Source organism: Mustela nivalis, assembly GCF_964662115.1.
Source record: "Mustela nivalis genome assembly, chromosome: 14".
Classification (NCBI taxonomy): Eukaryota; Metazoa; Chordata; class Mammalia; order Carnivora; family Mustelidae; genus Mustela; species Mustela nivalis.
In genome coordinates this window covers 12,027,638-12,044,610 of record NC_139033.1, presented here as the reverse complement: position 1 = coordinate 12,044,610, position 16,973 = coordinate 12,027,638, and the positions used below count along the sequence as shown (strand labels likewise).

The 16,973-nt window shown below is 41.7% G+C and overlaps 1 protein-coding gene across 1 annotated transcript; it reads right to left on the bottom strand.

Moving 5' to 3' along the window:
• Nucleotides 1-5,308: 5,308 nt before the first annotated feature.
• On the bottom strand, nucleotides 5,309-15,774 carry ARPC3 (actin related protein 2/3 complex subunit 3). The gene is made up of 7 exons (XM_082698580.1): nucleotides 15,529-15,774; nucleotides 12,035-12,134; nucleotides 9,458-9,534; nucleotides 7,800-7,868; nucleotides 6,577-6,703; nucleotides 6,119-6,213; nucleotides 5,309-5,649 (listed from the first exon to the last, which is right to left on the bottom strand). Exons 1-7 carry the CDS (start codon nucleotides 15,532-15,534, stop codon nucleotides 5,587-5,589), a joined length of 537 nt encoding a protein of 178 aa, XP_082554706.1. The 5' UTR covers nucleotides 15,535-15,774; the 3' UTR covers nucleotides 5,309-5,586.
• Between the last annotated feature and the right edge of the window lie 1,199 nt (nucleotides 15,775-16,973).

Here is a 16,973-nt window from a genome sequence, read left to right as displayed (position 1 = left end):
ATTTTATGGAGGTACCACAATTCATCCCATTCTCTGTGAAAAGATGACTCCAGGTGTGTAAGTGTGCGTTTCAGCATTCAACAAAGCTTAAAGTTGATTGCTGAGCACAAAGGATGAATGTTTAAAACTCTGACACAATTTTAAAAAGAAAAAAATATATAATTATTACAAAACTGCCTTCCCTAAAGAGCCATGCATACCTTGTAACAATCTTCTCTTAATGCTGGCATTACATTTTGATGAAAGCTCTATTTTAAAACTCACTATGCTACCCTTCATGTATAATTTATTCTGGATTCCTTGGAGACTGTTCTCTCAGGTGTATTTAAAAACAAAACAAAGCAAAACAAAACTCCTACTATCATATAGCACCAATGGAAAGGTTTTAGAAGCCAGGTTTTAGCTCGTATTGTCTGCGATTCCCCCGCTGACACTAATGGAACAGGCATCATGGTGAGTGGCTGCTATCACAAAGGTTCCACAATTAAAAAAAAACAAAACCCAAACCAAACAAAAGCTCTTCTGTTATAAATAAACCTTGACATGAATAATCTTGATATTGAATCACTGTGGTTTTCTTTCTTTCTTACATGTGTCTGAGTTTGTAACAGAAGTTCAAACCCAAATGCCGAATCTTAATTTAATTTAATTTATTTAAGATTTTATTCACTTATTTGAGAGAGTGAGTGAGAGAGAGAACACGAGGAGGGACAGAAGGAGAGGGAGAAGCAGACTCCCGGGCTGAGCAGGGGAGCCCAACTAGGGGCTCGATCCTCGTACCTGAGCCAAAGGGAGACACTTAACCACTGAATTATGCATGTACCCTTAGAATCTGATTTTAGATAACAATTTTAATTATAAAAACAAAAACACAACCCAGGAAAAACATTCTTTTGACTTTCATGTATCTGTGGAGTATGTTTTTACATACCCATACTCTTGGGTATGTGAAATTCACATTTGGTCCATAACTCAGATCTTTAGCGAAGAAGATGGCTCAAGTACATTTAACTCATACGTTATAATTACATAATGACCCATAAAACCAAATGGAAATACAGCTGACCCTTGAACAACATGGGGGTTAGGGGCACTGGCTCCCCCCAACCCCAAGTCAAAAATCTGTGTATAACTTTGACTCCCAAAAAACTTAACTACTAATAGCCTACTGTGGACTGGAAGGCTTACCAATACCATAAACTGTCAATTAAGATATATTTTGTGTATGCATTTTAAAACTATATTCTTTTAATAAAGTAAGCTAGGGAAAATAAAATGTTTTAAAGAAAATCATAAGGAAGGGGCCCCTGGGTGGCTCAGTGGTTTAAGCCTCTGCCTTTAGCTCAGGTCATGATCTCAGGGTCCTGGGATCGAGCCCCGCATCAGGCTCTCTGCTCGGCAGGGAGCCTGCTTCCCCCTCTCTCTCTGCTGCCTCTCTGCCTACTTGTGATCTCTCTTTCTGTCAAATAAATAAATAAAAGCTTTAAAAAAAAAAAAGAAAATCATAAGGAAGAGAAAATGACATTTACTGTATTGTATTTGTAAAAAATCTGCATGTAGGGGCACCTGGGTGGCTCGGTTGGTTAAACGTCTGCCTTCAGGTCATGAGCCCAGGGTCCTGGGATTGAGACCCGCATTGGGCTCCCTGGTCAGTGGAGAGCCTCTCTCCCTCTCTCTCTGCCTTTCACTCTTCCTGCTTGTGCTCTCACTCTATCAAGTAAATAACATTTAAAAAATATTTTAAAAAAATCTGCTTGTAAGTGGACCCAAGCAGTTCAAACCCATATTGTTTAAGGGTCAACTCTATCAAATAACACCATCAAGTTTCAGTTTTAATACAATTTGAAACTTAGTTCTGCTTCTATATAACCTTCTCTTTGTCTTTAGCAGCACAATACAAATAATCAGGTAGCAACATGCTCTGCTAAACTTTTTCTTCTTTCCAGACTCCCTTGTAGCTAGATGGAAAGGATACATAGTGCAAGTTGCTGGACAGGATTTCTGAGGAGATACAAGGTGGCACTCAGCTGGTATGCCCGTCAGTGCCCGTGCTCTCCCACTTCCTCCTGCCCAGGCCAGGGGTGCAGGAGCATCTAGAGATGCTCGACTATGGCATGTAAAGAAGGGTAAAGCAAGGAAATTAGAGGAGCCTGCATCTTCAATGACATCTTTTAATGGCTACCCCATTCAGGGACTGCTTCCAGAAACAAAATAAAAGATAAGATCCCCAAGGCACTGCAAACTGGGGTTTTTGTACTTGGGGTCAAATATAACCCCAATGTAGATACAGAAACAACTGCCTTAAAGTAAGGGACAAACACATATAGGTTTGATCGAGATGGCAGTACAGTAACTTTATATCTAAAGGACTCAAGGAACTTTCTGAACTATCTAATTCGTAACTTCAACATACCAGGAAATTCATGGTCCTGTAAGTATTTGGAACAACTACATAATAGCTGCTTTTGTTAGCCAAATAATGAAAACCTCTTAAATGCTAAGAACTGGCCAAATATAAAAGTGAATGTCACATAAGGACAGACAATAGAGCCTAGAAAGTTTATGGTCATCTGGTTTTTGACAAGGGAGCCAATTCAATTCAAAAGAGAAAGGAGAGTCTTTTCAACAAATGGTACTACAGAAGATGGATAGCTGTGTGTACAAAAGAATAGAACTAGACCTCTACCTCACATCATCTACAAAAGGTAACTCAAAATGGATCAAAAACCCAAATGGAAGAGCTTAAAGTAGAAAACACTTAGGTGTCCATTGATGTTTTGGATACATGATGGTTTTTTTTAGACAGAACTCCAAAAGCACAAATGACCAAAGAAGAAATAGACAAATGATAGTTCACCAAAATTAAAAAGCTCTTTGCTGGGGGACCTGGGTGGCTCAGACAGTTGGGCATCTGCCTTCAGCTCTGATCATGATCTTGGGGTCCTGGGATTGGCCCCAAGTCCGGTTCCCTGCTCAGCATGGAGTCTGCTTCTCCATTTCCCTTTCTCTGCCCCTCCCCTCCCCTGTGGTCTCTTTCTCAAATAAAGTCTTTAAAAACAAAACATTGGCGCACCTGAGTGGCTCAGTTGGGGAAACGTCTGGCTTTGGCCGAGGTCATGATCCCGGGGTCCGAGGATTGAGTCCTAGGTCAGGCTCCCTGCTCAGCACAGATGGCTTGTCCCTCTCCCTCTGCCCTGCTCGTGCTCTCTCTCAAATAAAATCTTTAAAACAAAACAAAACAAAAGCCTCTGTGCTTCAGAGAACATAAGAAAGTGAAAAAACCCTACAGAAATGGGGGAAATTTTCTGCAAATCATATATCTGATAAGGGCCTAGTATTCAGAATACATATAAAGAACTACAACTCGACAAAAGACAAATAATTCAAGTAAAAAAAATAGGCAAATTTGTATAAACATTTTCCCAAGGAAGATACATAAACAGCCAATAGCCACATGAAAAGATGCTCAACAGCCCGTAGGAAAGTACACATTGAAACCACAATGAGATAATCGCTTTGTGACAACTCAGATAGCTATAAAGTAACAACTGTTGGTGAGGACATGGAGAAAGAACCCTTACTGCTTGCTGCTAGAAATGTAAAATGGTGAAGCCACTGTGGAAAAAGTTTGCCAGTTCTTCATAAAGTTATATGGGCACCTGGGTGGCTTAGGCAGTAAAGCGTCTGCCTTTGGCTCAGGTCATGATCTCAGGGTCCTGGGACGGAGGGCCGCACCAGGATCCCTGCTCCACCAGGAGCCAGCTTCTCCCTCTCTCTCTCTGCCCCTCTCCGTGGTTGTCCTCTCTCTAACAAATTTTTGGAAAAAAAAAAGTCAAACACAATGTTACCATATGATTCAACGATTCCAGTGGTCGTTACAGAACCAAGAGAAATGGAAACATATGTCCACACAAAAATTACAGGGATGTCCTGTGACATTATTCATAATAGCCCAAATTTGGAAACCATCCAGATGTCCATAAACTGATGAAAGGATAAACAAAATGGGATATGTAATTATATATATGATATATATAATATTCCATTGCCTATCCAGTGTGTATACTGGAATATTATTCAGCAATATAAAGGAATGAAGTATTGATACATGCTGAAACATAGATGAATCTTGAAGACATTATGCTAAATAAAAAAAAGCCAGATATAGGGCGCCTGGGTGGCTCAGTGGGTTAAACCACTGCCTTCGGCTCAGGTCATGATCTCAGGGTCCTGGGATCGAGTCCCGCATTGGGCTCTCTGTTCAGCAGGGAGCCTGCTTCCCTCTTTCTCTGCCTGCCTCTCCGTCTACTTGTGATTTCTCTCTGCCAAATAAATAAATAAAATCTTTATAAAAAAAAAAAGCCAGATATAGAAGGACAAGTGTTGGATTCCACCTGTATGGAATGAAGGCGCCACAATAGGCAAATTCAGAGTTGAAAGTAGAGATTACCAGGAGTTGGGGGTTACAGTCATCAGTGGTTTAATGATTAGTGTTTCTGTTTGGGGTACTGAGAAAGTTTTAGAAATGCATAGAGGTGAAGGTTGCACAGCACTGTAAATGTAATTAATGCCAGTGAACTACACACTTAAAAATGGTTAAAATGGGGGTGGCTGGGTGGCTCAGGAGGTTAAAGTCTCTGCCTTCAGCTCAGGTCATGATCCCAGGGTCCTGGGATAGAGACCTGTACTGGGCTCTCTGCTTAGCAGGGAGCCTGCTTCCTCCTCTCTCTCTCTGCCTACTTGTGATCTCCGTCAGATAAAATCTTAAAAAAAAAATGGTTAAAATGGTAATGTTATGTGTGTTTTACCACAATAAAGAAAAAAAAAAGAAGGAAAGGAATGGAGAACTATTAGTGTAGTAACATGGATGAATCTTGAAAACTTCATTCTAAGTGAAAGAAATGAGACACAAAGACTACATGTTATATGACCCTATTATGTGAAATTTGCCTCTTCTGGGCAAATCCATAGAGACAGAAAGTAGATCAGCGGTCGCTGGAGGTTGAAGGAGTCGGGGGTGGCGGTAGTCAGGGGAAGAGGTGGCGGTAGTCAGGGGAGGGGTAACTGCCATTGAATTGTATGTATGTATGTATGTATGTACGTATGTATGTATTGAAGTAGGCTCCACACTCAGCATGGAGCCCAATGTGGGGCTTGAACTCATGATGCTGAGATCAAGACTTGAGTTGAGATCAAGAGTCAGACGCTTAACTGACTGAGCCACAAAGGCACTTCTGAATTGTACACTTTAAGAGGGTGAATAGTATCTCAAAAAAATTTTAAGTGAATGTCAAAGATGAGCAATAAATTTTTTTGACATGGAATGTTAGAAATTTCTTTATTCTTACTTAATTTTTATTAAGCACCAGCTTAATACTACAGAAAGTTCAAATCACCCTTTAACAACCAATTCTTCCCTCCCTCACCCAAATTCTTGATAAAGAGCTCTTCGAGTGAAGACACTTTTCTTCACTTTGCTCTCTTCTCTCTTCTGTATAAAATTTTATCAAATAAAGGCAAAGAACTGTGTACATCTTGCTGTAAAATGCTGCTCATGGCTGTGGAAAGTGTCTGTCCAGGCTCTTTTCACTGTCCAGGTCCTGAAAGACTCTTGTTCATGAACTGTCTCTTCACAAAGCAAGTCCACCACTAATAGGAGGGGATAAAACAGAATGAACAGTGGTGGTCAATCACAGTGCAAGTTCAAGGTAAGGTCAGAATAGAAATTTATGTAATGACTACATTTAATCTTGGCCCGTCATCCCTTATAAACTTCTTGAAAACACATGTAAAAACATGTCTTTCTGACTCACATGTCAGTCAAAATTATGACGACAAAAAAATGTTAATATATTCAAGATATCTCACACAAAAAATCTACCCTATGGGTTTACAATGCCTTAATGTAAAAACATACAACCAAAAATGTTTATTATATGCGATTCACTGCGCAGTGTGACTCACTGAATCCCTACCATGTACTAAGCACATATTCGGAGTTAACACTGCAATGCAGAAACTCAAAATATTCTGGCCATGGAAAGCCTCAGTTTGTTTAATAGTAGCTACATGAGAAAAGGTTATTTATCAACTAAATAGATAAAAGCGAGGGTCTTACCTTGCTAGGTTTATCATTCTGAGGGTCAAAAACTTTCTCACAAAGTCTCAGTCCAGTCTCTTGTCTCAACTGCTGTAAGTAGGCCCTCATCACCTCTACAATAAGGAGCAGGCAGAACAATAAAGAACATCTTGAGAATGCCTCCCTCCTGGGCTGGTCACTGGTCTGCACAATGACACTGGCAATACACTTCTACACATTTAAACAGGATTAAGAAATAGAAATGACAGTCCCAATGGTTTTATAACTATTTTGGTTCAAAAGATTCTCTATGGGTTACACCTGTTGCCAAGAATCTTCTGTGAGAGTGATTCATAAAATCATATCCGTACTAAGGAGTCCGCTCTCGACCTATACATCAATCAAGACAAGGACAGTGGTGGGGGTCGGGGGCGGCTAAAAAGTCAAATGAAGGAAATCTTGTGCCATCGAGAGGGAGGTAGAAACCCTGTTCTTACCATCTTCCTGTTTGTTTGCCGGTTTGGCATAAATCGCATTAAGTGGAAAACCAGGCTCTCCAGGAATGGGAAAATTAGTGATTCCCAGCGTATACATTTCCTTTTCACCTTGGCTTTTGGAGTTGCACTAAAAAAAAATTATACACATATACATACTTTATAGAGAAAAAGATAATAACATCGAATTTGTAATTTTTTAAGTCTAAGTAGATATCTCTGGGATTACTACTATATTTGGGTACCCTTCTGAAATCCAGGGAAGCCTGTGGACTCCTCAGAATAATGTTTTGTTTATTTATTTATTTAAAAGATTTTATTCATTTATTCATCAGAGAGAGAGAACAAGCACAAGCAGGGGGAGCAGCCGGCAGAGGGAGAAGCAGGGTCCGTGACGAGTAAAGAGCCTGATGCAGGACTTGATCCCAGGACCCTGGGATCATGACCTGAGCCAAAGGCAGATGTTTAACTGAGCCCCCCAGATGTCCCCAGAATAATGTTTTAAATGAATTTCATTTAAATAAATGAAAATAATGTTTTAAATGAATGAAAATGTTTTAAATGAATGAATGTGCTTCTTTATTAATGCACTAAATGACAAGATCCAGACCATGGGCCTAATAACTACTATCTGAAATGAGTAAAAATGAAATTTCAAAATATCCTCAACTCTAAATGTAATATGAAAATGCTGTGGGGGCGGGGAGCCTGCTTCTCTCTCTCCCACTCCCCCTACTTGTGCTTGCTCTCTCTGTCAAATAAAAAAATAAAATAAAATTTTAAAAAAAGGGAAAATGCGGTGACTTCTACTGGAGAAAAAGTCAAAGGTATAGCTGATTCTACTGTGGGTTGTTGCCTACATTAATAATTAAATGCTAAATCTGTTACAAGTTTAGTGAAAAGAAAAACGTAATCTTTTTCCTACTCAAGCTCATGAACCCTTGAATTATATTCTAGGTTCAGAGTTCTTAAATTGGGGTTGAGAAAGATTTTTTTCTTGGGAAGATACATGCAAAGCCTTAACACACCGGCCCTTTATGTTCTAATTAGTCAACTAAACTACAAGTTTAGAACCCACATTCAGATTTTCCTCTTATGTCCTTGCTCTAAGGAGAAGGAAGTATTATCTACTTGCCCTTAAAGTCTCAATGAGTCCAGATAGCTAGGAGGGTGAACATGTATTAGTACTGCGTTTTTCTGGTAGACAATCATCCAAGTTTAATTACCTTTTGGAGTTTCTTTAGACACTCGGAAATGTAGAGAGTTATATATATCAAGGTTCTATCAGCTTCATTCTGCAGGGAATGGGGCGGGGGGAGGTGGGAGGAACAAAAGTTAAAAAAGAGTCCTGATCAAAACGTATCACGTGCAAGAAATGAATTCGGGCTTTGTCTTTTGAGGATCAACCGAAAACTGTGCAAGTGTAGTTTCTATAGCGTCAACAGCTCCCATTCGCCAAAGGCAGTCTTCCCAAGCCACCTTTCTTTCTGCTCCAGGGGAGGGAGCCACCTCCTGCAAATTGCAGGAGCTGTGGAGCTGCCCTGCCTCTGGGTCCCAGGGAGCTGTGCCGGCAGCCCCTCCCTCAGGGAGGAAGGAGAGTTTCACAGCAGCCTGGAAAGCCTGAGGTGCACCATATGGCTGGCTAATTTTTAAAACCCTTTCACTTCAGGATCTCTGTCGAGAATAAAAGCATTCCTGACTCTAGAGGAGGAAGCAGATACTTCCTGTGTATCTTGTTCTTGAAAGCTCCAAGAGCCCACCTCTGGATCTAATCAAAATGAAAATGTGAAGACTAGGTGTTGAGCAAAAGTGGCACAAACTTCGGGTCAGATTTTACAGTTGAAAAAGAACCCAAACTATACCTGCCCCTATTTTTAAGAGCATATGACATTCAGGAGAGAATGATACGTGGCAAAATCACATTTATTTACACCTACTACAAACATCACACTTAGACCAAGCAATAAATACAAAAAAACACTGTGAATATCATAGGATGTTTAGACTACAACTTGTAGCCCGAAAGCCTACAAAAAAGATTTCACACCCTGTTTGATTCCAAAAGGTCAAAGTTTGGCAAGCAGAGATCGAAGTTCCATATTCTAGAAAATTATCAAGAAAAGTTGTTGACATTCCTGTAACTTGCTCATAGGAAGAACTCAGAAAAGTTCTTTTTTTTTCCATTTCCCCCTCTCCTTTTCTGCCACCCTGCTTCTAAACTTCCTTTTGACCTCATTCCTCGAAAGAAGAGCAGAAAGGAAGAAAAGGTAATTGAGGGAAGGGTCAGGATCACTGAACTTTTCTTTATTTCTCCATCTCAGGTCCAGGACACAAAAGTATATAAAAATAACAGCTACAGTGCAGAATTTTTTAGTTCTGGACTGCCACACAGTAGGTGCTTCTTTAATGTTGTATGAATAAAAACATCTAAATCATGGGTTGGCAAACTTCCTCTAGGGAAGAACAGACATTAAATATTTTAGGTTTTGTGGACACAAAAGTCTTTGTCACAACTATTCAATCCAGCTGCTGTAGCATGAAAGCAGCCATAGACAATATATTAAAAAATGAATGTGGCTGTGTTCCAATAAAACTTTATTTAGAAAAAGAGACAGTGGGCCAGATTTGGCCCTCAGGTTATCCAGTTTGCTGACCCATGGTATAGACTGTGGAGGAAAAATGAGAAACTAATACTGATACAGAGTCTAATATTAAGCACTATTCTGGGTGTGTGTGTGTGTGTGTGTTTCCCCCCCTATTCTGGGTTTTTAAGGTCATACAAACTCATTCAATTTTATTTACTCCTCAGAACAACCCTGATTGCCAGGGAGGTTATTATCCCCATCAGAAAACTAAATTCAATATTAAAAGCTCTGTATTTTACCTTAATCTCATAGTTTTTGAAGAAGACATTGGCCTTGAAGTAATAGATGGCTTCATCCACAATATCTGTATCTTTTGCTAAATAGAACATAAGGGGAGGAAGGCAGAGAACATTAGCTAAGCGTAAAAATAACACTTGACAAAGCTGTAGAGAAAAAAAACCCACTCAATGTTCAAAAGTCTTGGAGTTGAGTGAAATAAAACAAAGCCATTGAAACACAAGGTCTTTAGAAACAATTTCTAGAAAAATAAGCCCATGGTTTATTCTGGTAGCTTTACTGTTTTTATAAAAAGTATACTCATTAGAAACAAATTAATCAGTACAGAAAAATATTTTATTGTCACCCTAAATCTCACTACCTAGAAATAACTACTATTAACATTTGGTGAACATCATTCCAGACATCTCTCAATGCATTTATAAAAATAGAGTGAGACAGACTAACTTTGATAAACTGTTGTTTAAAAATAAGAAGTACTCAATGTAATTTTATATGAATTAACATACTGCAGTTTCAGGGGAAAAAGAAGTCTCAATTGTCATTTAGGAACACACTGGGTTCACACATACGTCTTTCTTTTTATGAAAACTGTGACTTAAAATATACTTGTACAAGCTGTTCTAGGTGGCTAGAGACTGAGAAAAGCCAGAAATACTGTTTCAACAGAGACAGATCTCATTATACAATTTCTTGGGCAGTTTTTTGTTTTCCTTTTCTTACTTTAAAAAGGTCAAAATCCCAGGGTCTTGATATCCGGCAGGCGGTTGCAGCAATGCAGAGACAGGTTTTGTTTTTTTTTTTCCCCTCCAGAGAGTTATTTATATTTCTAGACCATGACTGCTAACTCTCTCATACAGCAGAAACACAAAGTAATCCTGGAGGTTTAGTGTTCTGATTCAGCTGTCTTTAACCCTGCTCGTTCCCCTGCTAAAGAATTTCAACAGAATTCTAACTCTAGACTCCTGTTCTTTCAATTTTTTTTATCTGCAGAAAAGACACTTCCTCAGAGGACTCAGTGTGTACAAAACCAGCTAGTTCTTCTAAACGTAACCATGTGAGTGGTGGTGGGTGGGCTACAAGATTTGGAACCTAGAAGGGTGTTGGGCACACAAAGGTGTTAAAAAGGTGTCTGATGAATGCAAATAAATGAATTTAATTAATGCTGACAGTTATTCAGCTCACAGCACAGGCTTGTACTCCTTCATGATTGCAGTTCTGTTCTAATCCCACGCCCTAGGGATTCATTCCCTGTCTACAGAAACCATTAAGATCTGGTTTCCTGGGGTCCTGTTCTCCCTCAAGGGCCCATGAATTGTTGCAGAGGTGGTAATTAGATCTACCCCATCCTTGGTCAGTTGCACCTTCTGATATGCTACATGGTATTCTGTACAGATCTAGAAGAGTTCTTCTCAAGGAATCTGGACCAATATTGATTTTTTAAAGATTTTATTTATTTATTTGACAGACAGAGATCACAAGCAGGCAGACAGGCCAGCAGAGAGAGGGAGAGGAGGAAGCACGCTTCCTGCAGAGCAGAGAGCCCGATGTGGGACTCGATCCCAGGACCCTGAGATCATGACCTGAGCCGAAGGCAGCGGCTTAACCCACTGAGCCACCCAGGCGCCCCCCAATATTGATTTTTTATTCCTTCTTTGCGCTATCATTCGTTTAGATGAGCATTTTTCTTTTTGGTCTTTTTTCTCCATCTGTTCCTTTTCCTTCCCTTCCGAATCAAGTAAGAATAGTGGTGACGCACCAAATTTATTTACTTTACTGAGCTTTCGACTGATGCTGAGAACAAAATTAAAAAGAGGTCACGTCAAATAGTCTGGCAGGGGAATGAAGATGGGGCCAGTACAAAATTGGCAATGAAAACCATGGTCCTGAAAACCTTGAATGGAACTCAGTGCAGATGCTTTCTGGGTGAAGGAAACCACGTGTAATATAATACAAATTACATTGTTGGCAGAACATTTAAGAATGTGTCAGAAGAGTCTAAAAAGAATGGGGCTTTCTAAAGCGTAAGAAATGGTTCGAGAAAAGAGAAAGTACCAAAAAAGAAAGCAAAGATATAAAATTGAAAAAAGCAAGAGAAAGAATGTGTAATGTTATATAGGACACTTGATTTAAGATCGAGGTACTGTGAAAATGAAGATCCTGAAAAATGAATAAAGGAAGTAGGTATAGATGGGGGAAGGTGTTAATTTTTTTTTCCCCCTCCAGCTTTATGACAGAAGAAGGATGGGGACATGGTGTTCTACAGAAGTAGCAGCATTAAGCACTTTGTAAGAACTGAGAGTGATGACAGAACAGTGTTGAGAATTAAGCACATTTCCTCTTCCCTCTCAACAAATACCCAGGAGATCGCAGGAGCAATAATACATTTTCTTACTAGATACAACATATACTCATGCTCTTGAAAAGTCCAGAATGTGTATCTACCAAGCAAACAGAAAATACAAGAGCAGTTGGAGACAGAGGACTGAGCTAAGAATTTGCCTGATTTGATAATGTCAGAGAGTTGTTGGATGTTTCCTACGAAAATCTGAAAATAGTGGAACGAAGTTTCAACTTACTCTCTCGGGGGGCGGGTCCTTTGAACTGACTTCTGATAGGCAACAGCGCCATGTTTCCAATGAGTTTGGTGTCCGGATCCATGAGCGATGAGTGGTAAGCCTGTAGTGGCGAGCCAGGTAAGAAGACGGAGACCAAGAGAACAAATGTCAGTGGGGCAGACAAGTAACATTTCTCCAAAGGAAATATGAGGAACCCACCCAAGATTAACTAGGAGAGGAGGAAAAAAGGATGATAGCAGAGATATGCTGGAGCTGGCTCTTACTGGCTCATGAAAACGAAATGCTAAATTTTGAGTAATTTTTAAATGTTTATTTATTTATTTTTAAAGATTTTATTTATTTGAGAGAGAGCAAGAGTGAGCGATTACAAGCAAGGGGGGAGCAGCAGGGGGAGAGGGAGAAGTAGGCTCCTTACCAAGCAGGGAGCCCCATGTGGGGCTCAAGCCCAGGACCCTGAGATCATGACTGGAGTTGAAGGCAGACGCCTAACTGACTGAGCCACCCAGGCACCTCTAGAACAATTTTTTTTTTTAAAGATTTTATTTATTTATTTGACAGAGAGAGATCACAAGTAGGCAGAGAGGCAGGCAGAGAGAGAGAGAGAGGAGGAAGCAGACTCCCTGCTGAGCAGAGAGCCTGATGCGGGACTCGATCCCAGGACCCTGAGATCATGACCTGAGCTGAAGGCAGCGGCTTAACCCACTGAGCCACCCAGGTGCCCTAGAACAATTTTTTAAAAAAGATTTTATTTATGTGAGAGTGAGAGCTGAGAGGGAAGAGGGCAAGAGGGCAAAGCAGACTCCCTGCTGAAGAGGGAGCCCAAATTGGGACTCAATCCCAGGACTCCAGGATCATGACCAGACGCTGAAGGCAGTCACTTAGCCAAGTGAGCCACCCAGGTGCCCTTGAGCAATTTTTAGAATATTTTTATTTATTTAAGTAGCCTCTACACCCCACGTGGGGCTCAAACTCAACAGCCCTGAGATCAAGAGTTGCATGTTCTTCCACCTGAGCCAGGCAGGTGCCCCAAATTTTGAGGAATTTTGACAAATTTTGAGGCAAGCTGGTTGTCAAATGCAACCATTACTAAAAATTAAATTGTATAAACTTGCAACTAAGTAGATTATATTGGAAGCATGGTAATAAATACTCAAAATTCATTATTTCCTATTTAAAAAAATTATTTCATGTCATTTATGATCTTAAGGTTGCTTATCACTTTTGTATCTTTGTGCCAAAAATACTATGTAGGGGTGTGCTACTGTGCATCTTCCAATTCCATGTTTAGTGACATCACTTTGGTAACTGTGGGAGTTATTTATGCTACAAAAATAGGCAGACACCATATTGATCAGGGGTATACCGCCCCCCTAGCTATTGCTGCACCAGAACCCAAGCACTAGATTTTCAGTTTTGCCACTTCCTGGCTGTGTTTGACCAAGACTCACTTCTCTTCTCTTAGCCTGTTTCCAAATTTATAAAATGAAGAGATATCTACTGCTCTCAGTGGGTAGGTAGAAGTTAAAGGAGCAGGGGAAATCACATTTATGAGAGCAATTTGTATGCTGATTCCTAGTTCTGCTTTTCATAAGATGTCTGGCTTTTAGTAACACATGAAGCATATCTGTGCTTCTTTCATATATTCATATACATATATATTCACATACTCATTCACCCACCGAACAATTAGCAAGCACCTCCTCTGTGCAAGGCATGGTGATAGAATGGTATGCAAGACCAGTATGATCGCTAACCTTCAAGCTAATGGAAGAGGCAGGTATTAAGCAAGAAATCACAGGGAAGTCCAGGAATGAGCCCAGGACTTTTTTAAAGTCTAGCTTAAATTTGGCTTTCCTTACCACAAGTACTGTTGGGTAAGTTACTATACTTCCCTGAGCCTCAATTTCCTCCTCTGCAAAATGGGAACCATAAGTATCTACTTCACAGGGTCACTGTGAGGATTAAATGAGATAATTCACATGCAGTGTGTATACAGCTCAGGGCCTGTCTGGCACACAGCAGGAACTGAACGGTACCGACAGCATTCATCAAGTAAGTATCTCTAGGGCTTGTTCCTTTTTGTCACAAGAATGCTTCATATAAAGCAGCCTGCGCCCACCCCTTCGCCAGCTGTCTTGTTATCCATCTATTTTCTCCATCGCATTTGCCACTATCTGAAACTATCTTCTGGGAGCTTGGGTGGTTCAGACTCTTGATTTCAGCTCAGGTCATGATCCCAGGGTCCTGGGATGGAGGGAGTCCCGCATCAGGCTCCTTGCTCAGCAGGGAGCCTGCTTCTCTCTCTGCCTCTGCCTGCCCCTCTGCCTGCTTGTGCACTCCCTCCCTCTCTCTCTCTGACAAATAAATAAATAAATAAATAACCACAAACAAATCTCTTTCTTTTTTCTTTTCTTTTTTTTTTTAAAAGATTTTATTTATTTATTTGACAGAGAGAAATCACAAGTAGATGGAGAGGCAGGCAGAGAGAGAGAGAGGGAAGCAGGCTCTCCGCTGAGCAGAGAGCCCGATGCGGGACTCGATCCCAGGACTCTGAGATCATGACCTGAGCCGAAGGCAGCGGCTTAACCCACTGAGCCACCCAGGCGCCCAAATCTCTTTCTTTATTTACATTTACATGTTTGTCTCCCCGTTAAAAGGTAAACTCCTTGAGTATAGGGATGTGTTGGCCTTATTCACTGCTGTAACAGTACTTGGCATGCAGCAGGCGCTCAGTAATGTTTTTTTTTGTGTGAGTAATCACGTTATTGAACCTCTTTTCCTCATCTGCAAAATGGAGACCATGATGGCGATAGTGACAGCCACCAGACTGGTTGTCAGAAATGAAGGACAACCAGACCACTATCAATTTTACTCCTACCCTAGAGGCACACGAAAACAGAAACACTTGGAAACCAGGAGCGGACCCTGCGTCTGCTCTGACGGCCCCACACCCGGCAGCTAAGGGTGGCCACCACTGCCGGGGCGACAGAGGAGGAGTCCGGGAAGTGGGTATGACAGTGAAAAGCAGCGGGAGGGACCCGCCCCCTAGGGCTGAAGAGGAAGTGGGCCTGCCGGAAGGAGAAAAAGAAGCCGGACCCTAGACTTGAGAAATGAAAAATAAAAAGCACAGCCCTTCGCTTCTCAGCTTTGGTGAATCTTTGGGGATCCTGCCGGAGTCAGGGAGTACAGAAAGAGCGAGAGAAGGGGTCGGCCCTGGAGCGAAGGGGGCGAGAGGGGCCGAGACAGCCTCCTCTGCACATTCAGGGCCTCTGGCCCACTCTGCCGCGGCCCCGTCCCCCCTGCCCGACACCCCCCAGGCCGGCTCAATCCTACAGCGACCGGCCCCCTTTTCTCGCTTCTTCCCTTCCCAGGCCCCGCTTTTTCTTTGCCCTCCTCGGCCCCCTTCTCTCAGCTCATGCACGATTTCTCGCCGCTCTTCCCCCCCCCCCCCCCAGTTCTCGCCATCTTCCCACACCGCGAACTGGTTCCCCTACCGGCATCTTGACGGCGCCCCGGTTTCAAGCTAGACGAGGAGGATGGGGTTCGAGCTCGGCGCTTCCGGTCCGGCGGTCCGGGCGGGGTAAGCGGAAGTTAGCCGGAAGGGGAGGGTGAAGGGAGGCCGCCGCACTTCCGGTCTTGCTGTCCCGCCGCGGGCTGCTGCGGCTGCGCGCAGTCGAAGGGACACTAGAGGGCGCCCGAGCATAGGGACTGTGAGTGCTGCGCATGCGTAAAGTGTGCGCGAAGTGGGGCTAGATCTTGGGTTCTAGAAGCCTTGGGTTTTTTCTGAGTTCACCTTTTCAGTGAAGCATTCCCTGGATCACAATATTTTAAATTCAACCCACTCCACTCCCCTCTGTCATCCTTATTTCCCTCCTTTTTCCTTATGATTCTTTTATTATTTAGCTTACTTTTGCTATTTGTTTCCCCATTCATGTGAATGTCAAGAAGGTTGGGTTTTTGTCTGTTTGGTACACTATTGCATCCCCTGCACCTGAAATAGTGACGTACATAGTAAGCGTCAATAAGTATTTGATAAGTGAATAAATGAACCCAACTGGTTTGTTCTGCATTTAACAATGCATAAAGGGGCGTGCTCTAGAAGGAATTTCTGTATTACTCTGCACTCCAATTTTTCTTGTGTAAAAACTATGAAAGTGGACTCTGGGTTCGAATCCCAGCTCCAACATTTCCTAGCAGTGTAATTCTGGGCAACTTAATTAACCTCTCTGTGCCTCTGTTTCCTGATAATGGAGATACTACTTACCTCAGTTTCCTGAGGATGAAATGAACTACATGTAAAATGCTTAAAGCTCACAAGCCTGGAACATACTAAAAGTGCAGTTTTTAACCTATTGCTACAAAGCACTTCATGTGTTAGTTTGCAAACTGGCCCCTGTACACAGAGGGTAAGGAAAGACTGAAGAGGCAGACCAATCTGGATGTACAGGTGGTGGTTTTAGTAAGTGAGGGAACTTATTTGTGAGGCTTATTGTTAAAGGATTTTGTGTCCCCTTAGTGCCTGCAGTTTTTGGTCATGCTACTTCGAAGAATGAAGAGGTAGACCAGATGAAGAGTGGTGGGCAGCAAAGCAAAGTTTATTGAGCAAGAAAGAGTACAAAGCTCCTGGAGAGGGAGGGGGATGCAAGTGGGTTACCCTTAGAGTTTCTAAGTTTAGGGGTTTTTACGAGCTCTTTTGCATCTGCCTATTAGTTGATGTCTACGTGTTGATGGTCTTTTTATTTTTTGCTGACATTTGGGAGCTTATGTCTTACTTGCCCCTTGCCTATGGTATTGACAAATGCTTTTGTGGTTGTCCTATTTTAGGATGCTTTGCATAAGTCATTTCTGCAAAGGCTGCAAAGCAGAATATCAGTGCGGTCCTGTCTAAGCTGCAAACAGGATGTCAGTGCTGTTTTATTTTAGCTGTCCTGACTGCATC

What these genes read in the sequence shown, in the direction of transcription:
- ARPC3 (XM_082698580.1), bottom strand. An exon ending in AGGACCCGCCCCCCGAGAGA is followed by an intron (nt 9,535 to 12,034) that starts GTAAGTTGAAAC and finishes TGTTCTATTTAG; the next exon opens with CAAAAGATACAGATATTGTG. An exon ending in AGAATGATAAACCTAGCAAG is followed by an intron (nt 5,650 to 6,118) that starts GTAAGACCCTCG and finishes CCCTCCTATTAG; the next exon opens with TGGTGGACTTGCTTTGTGAA.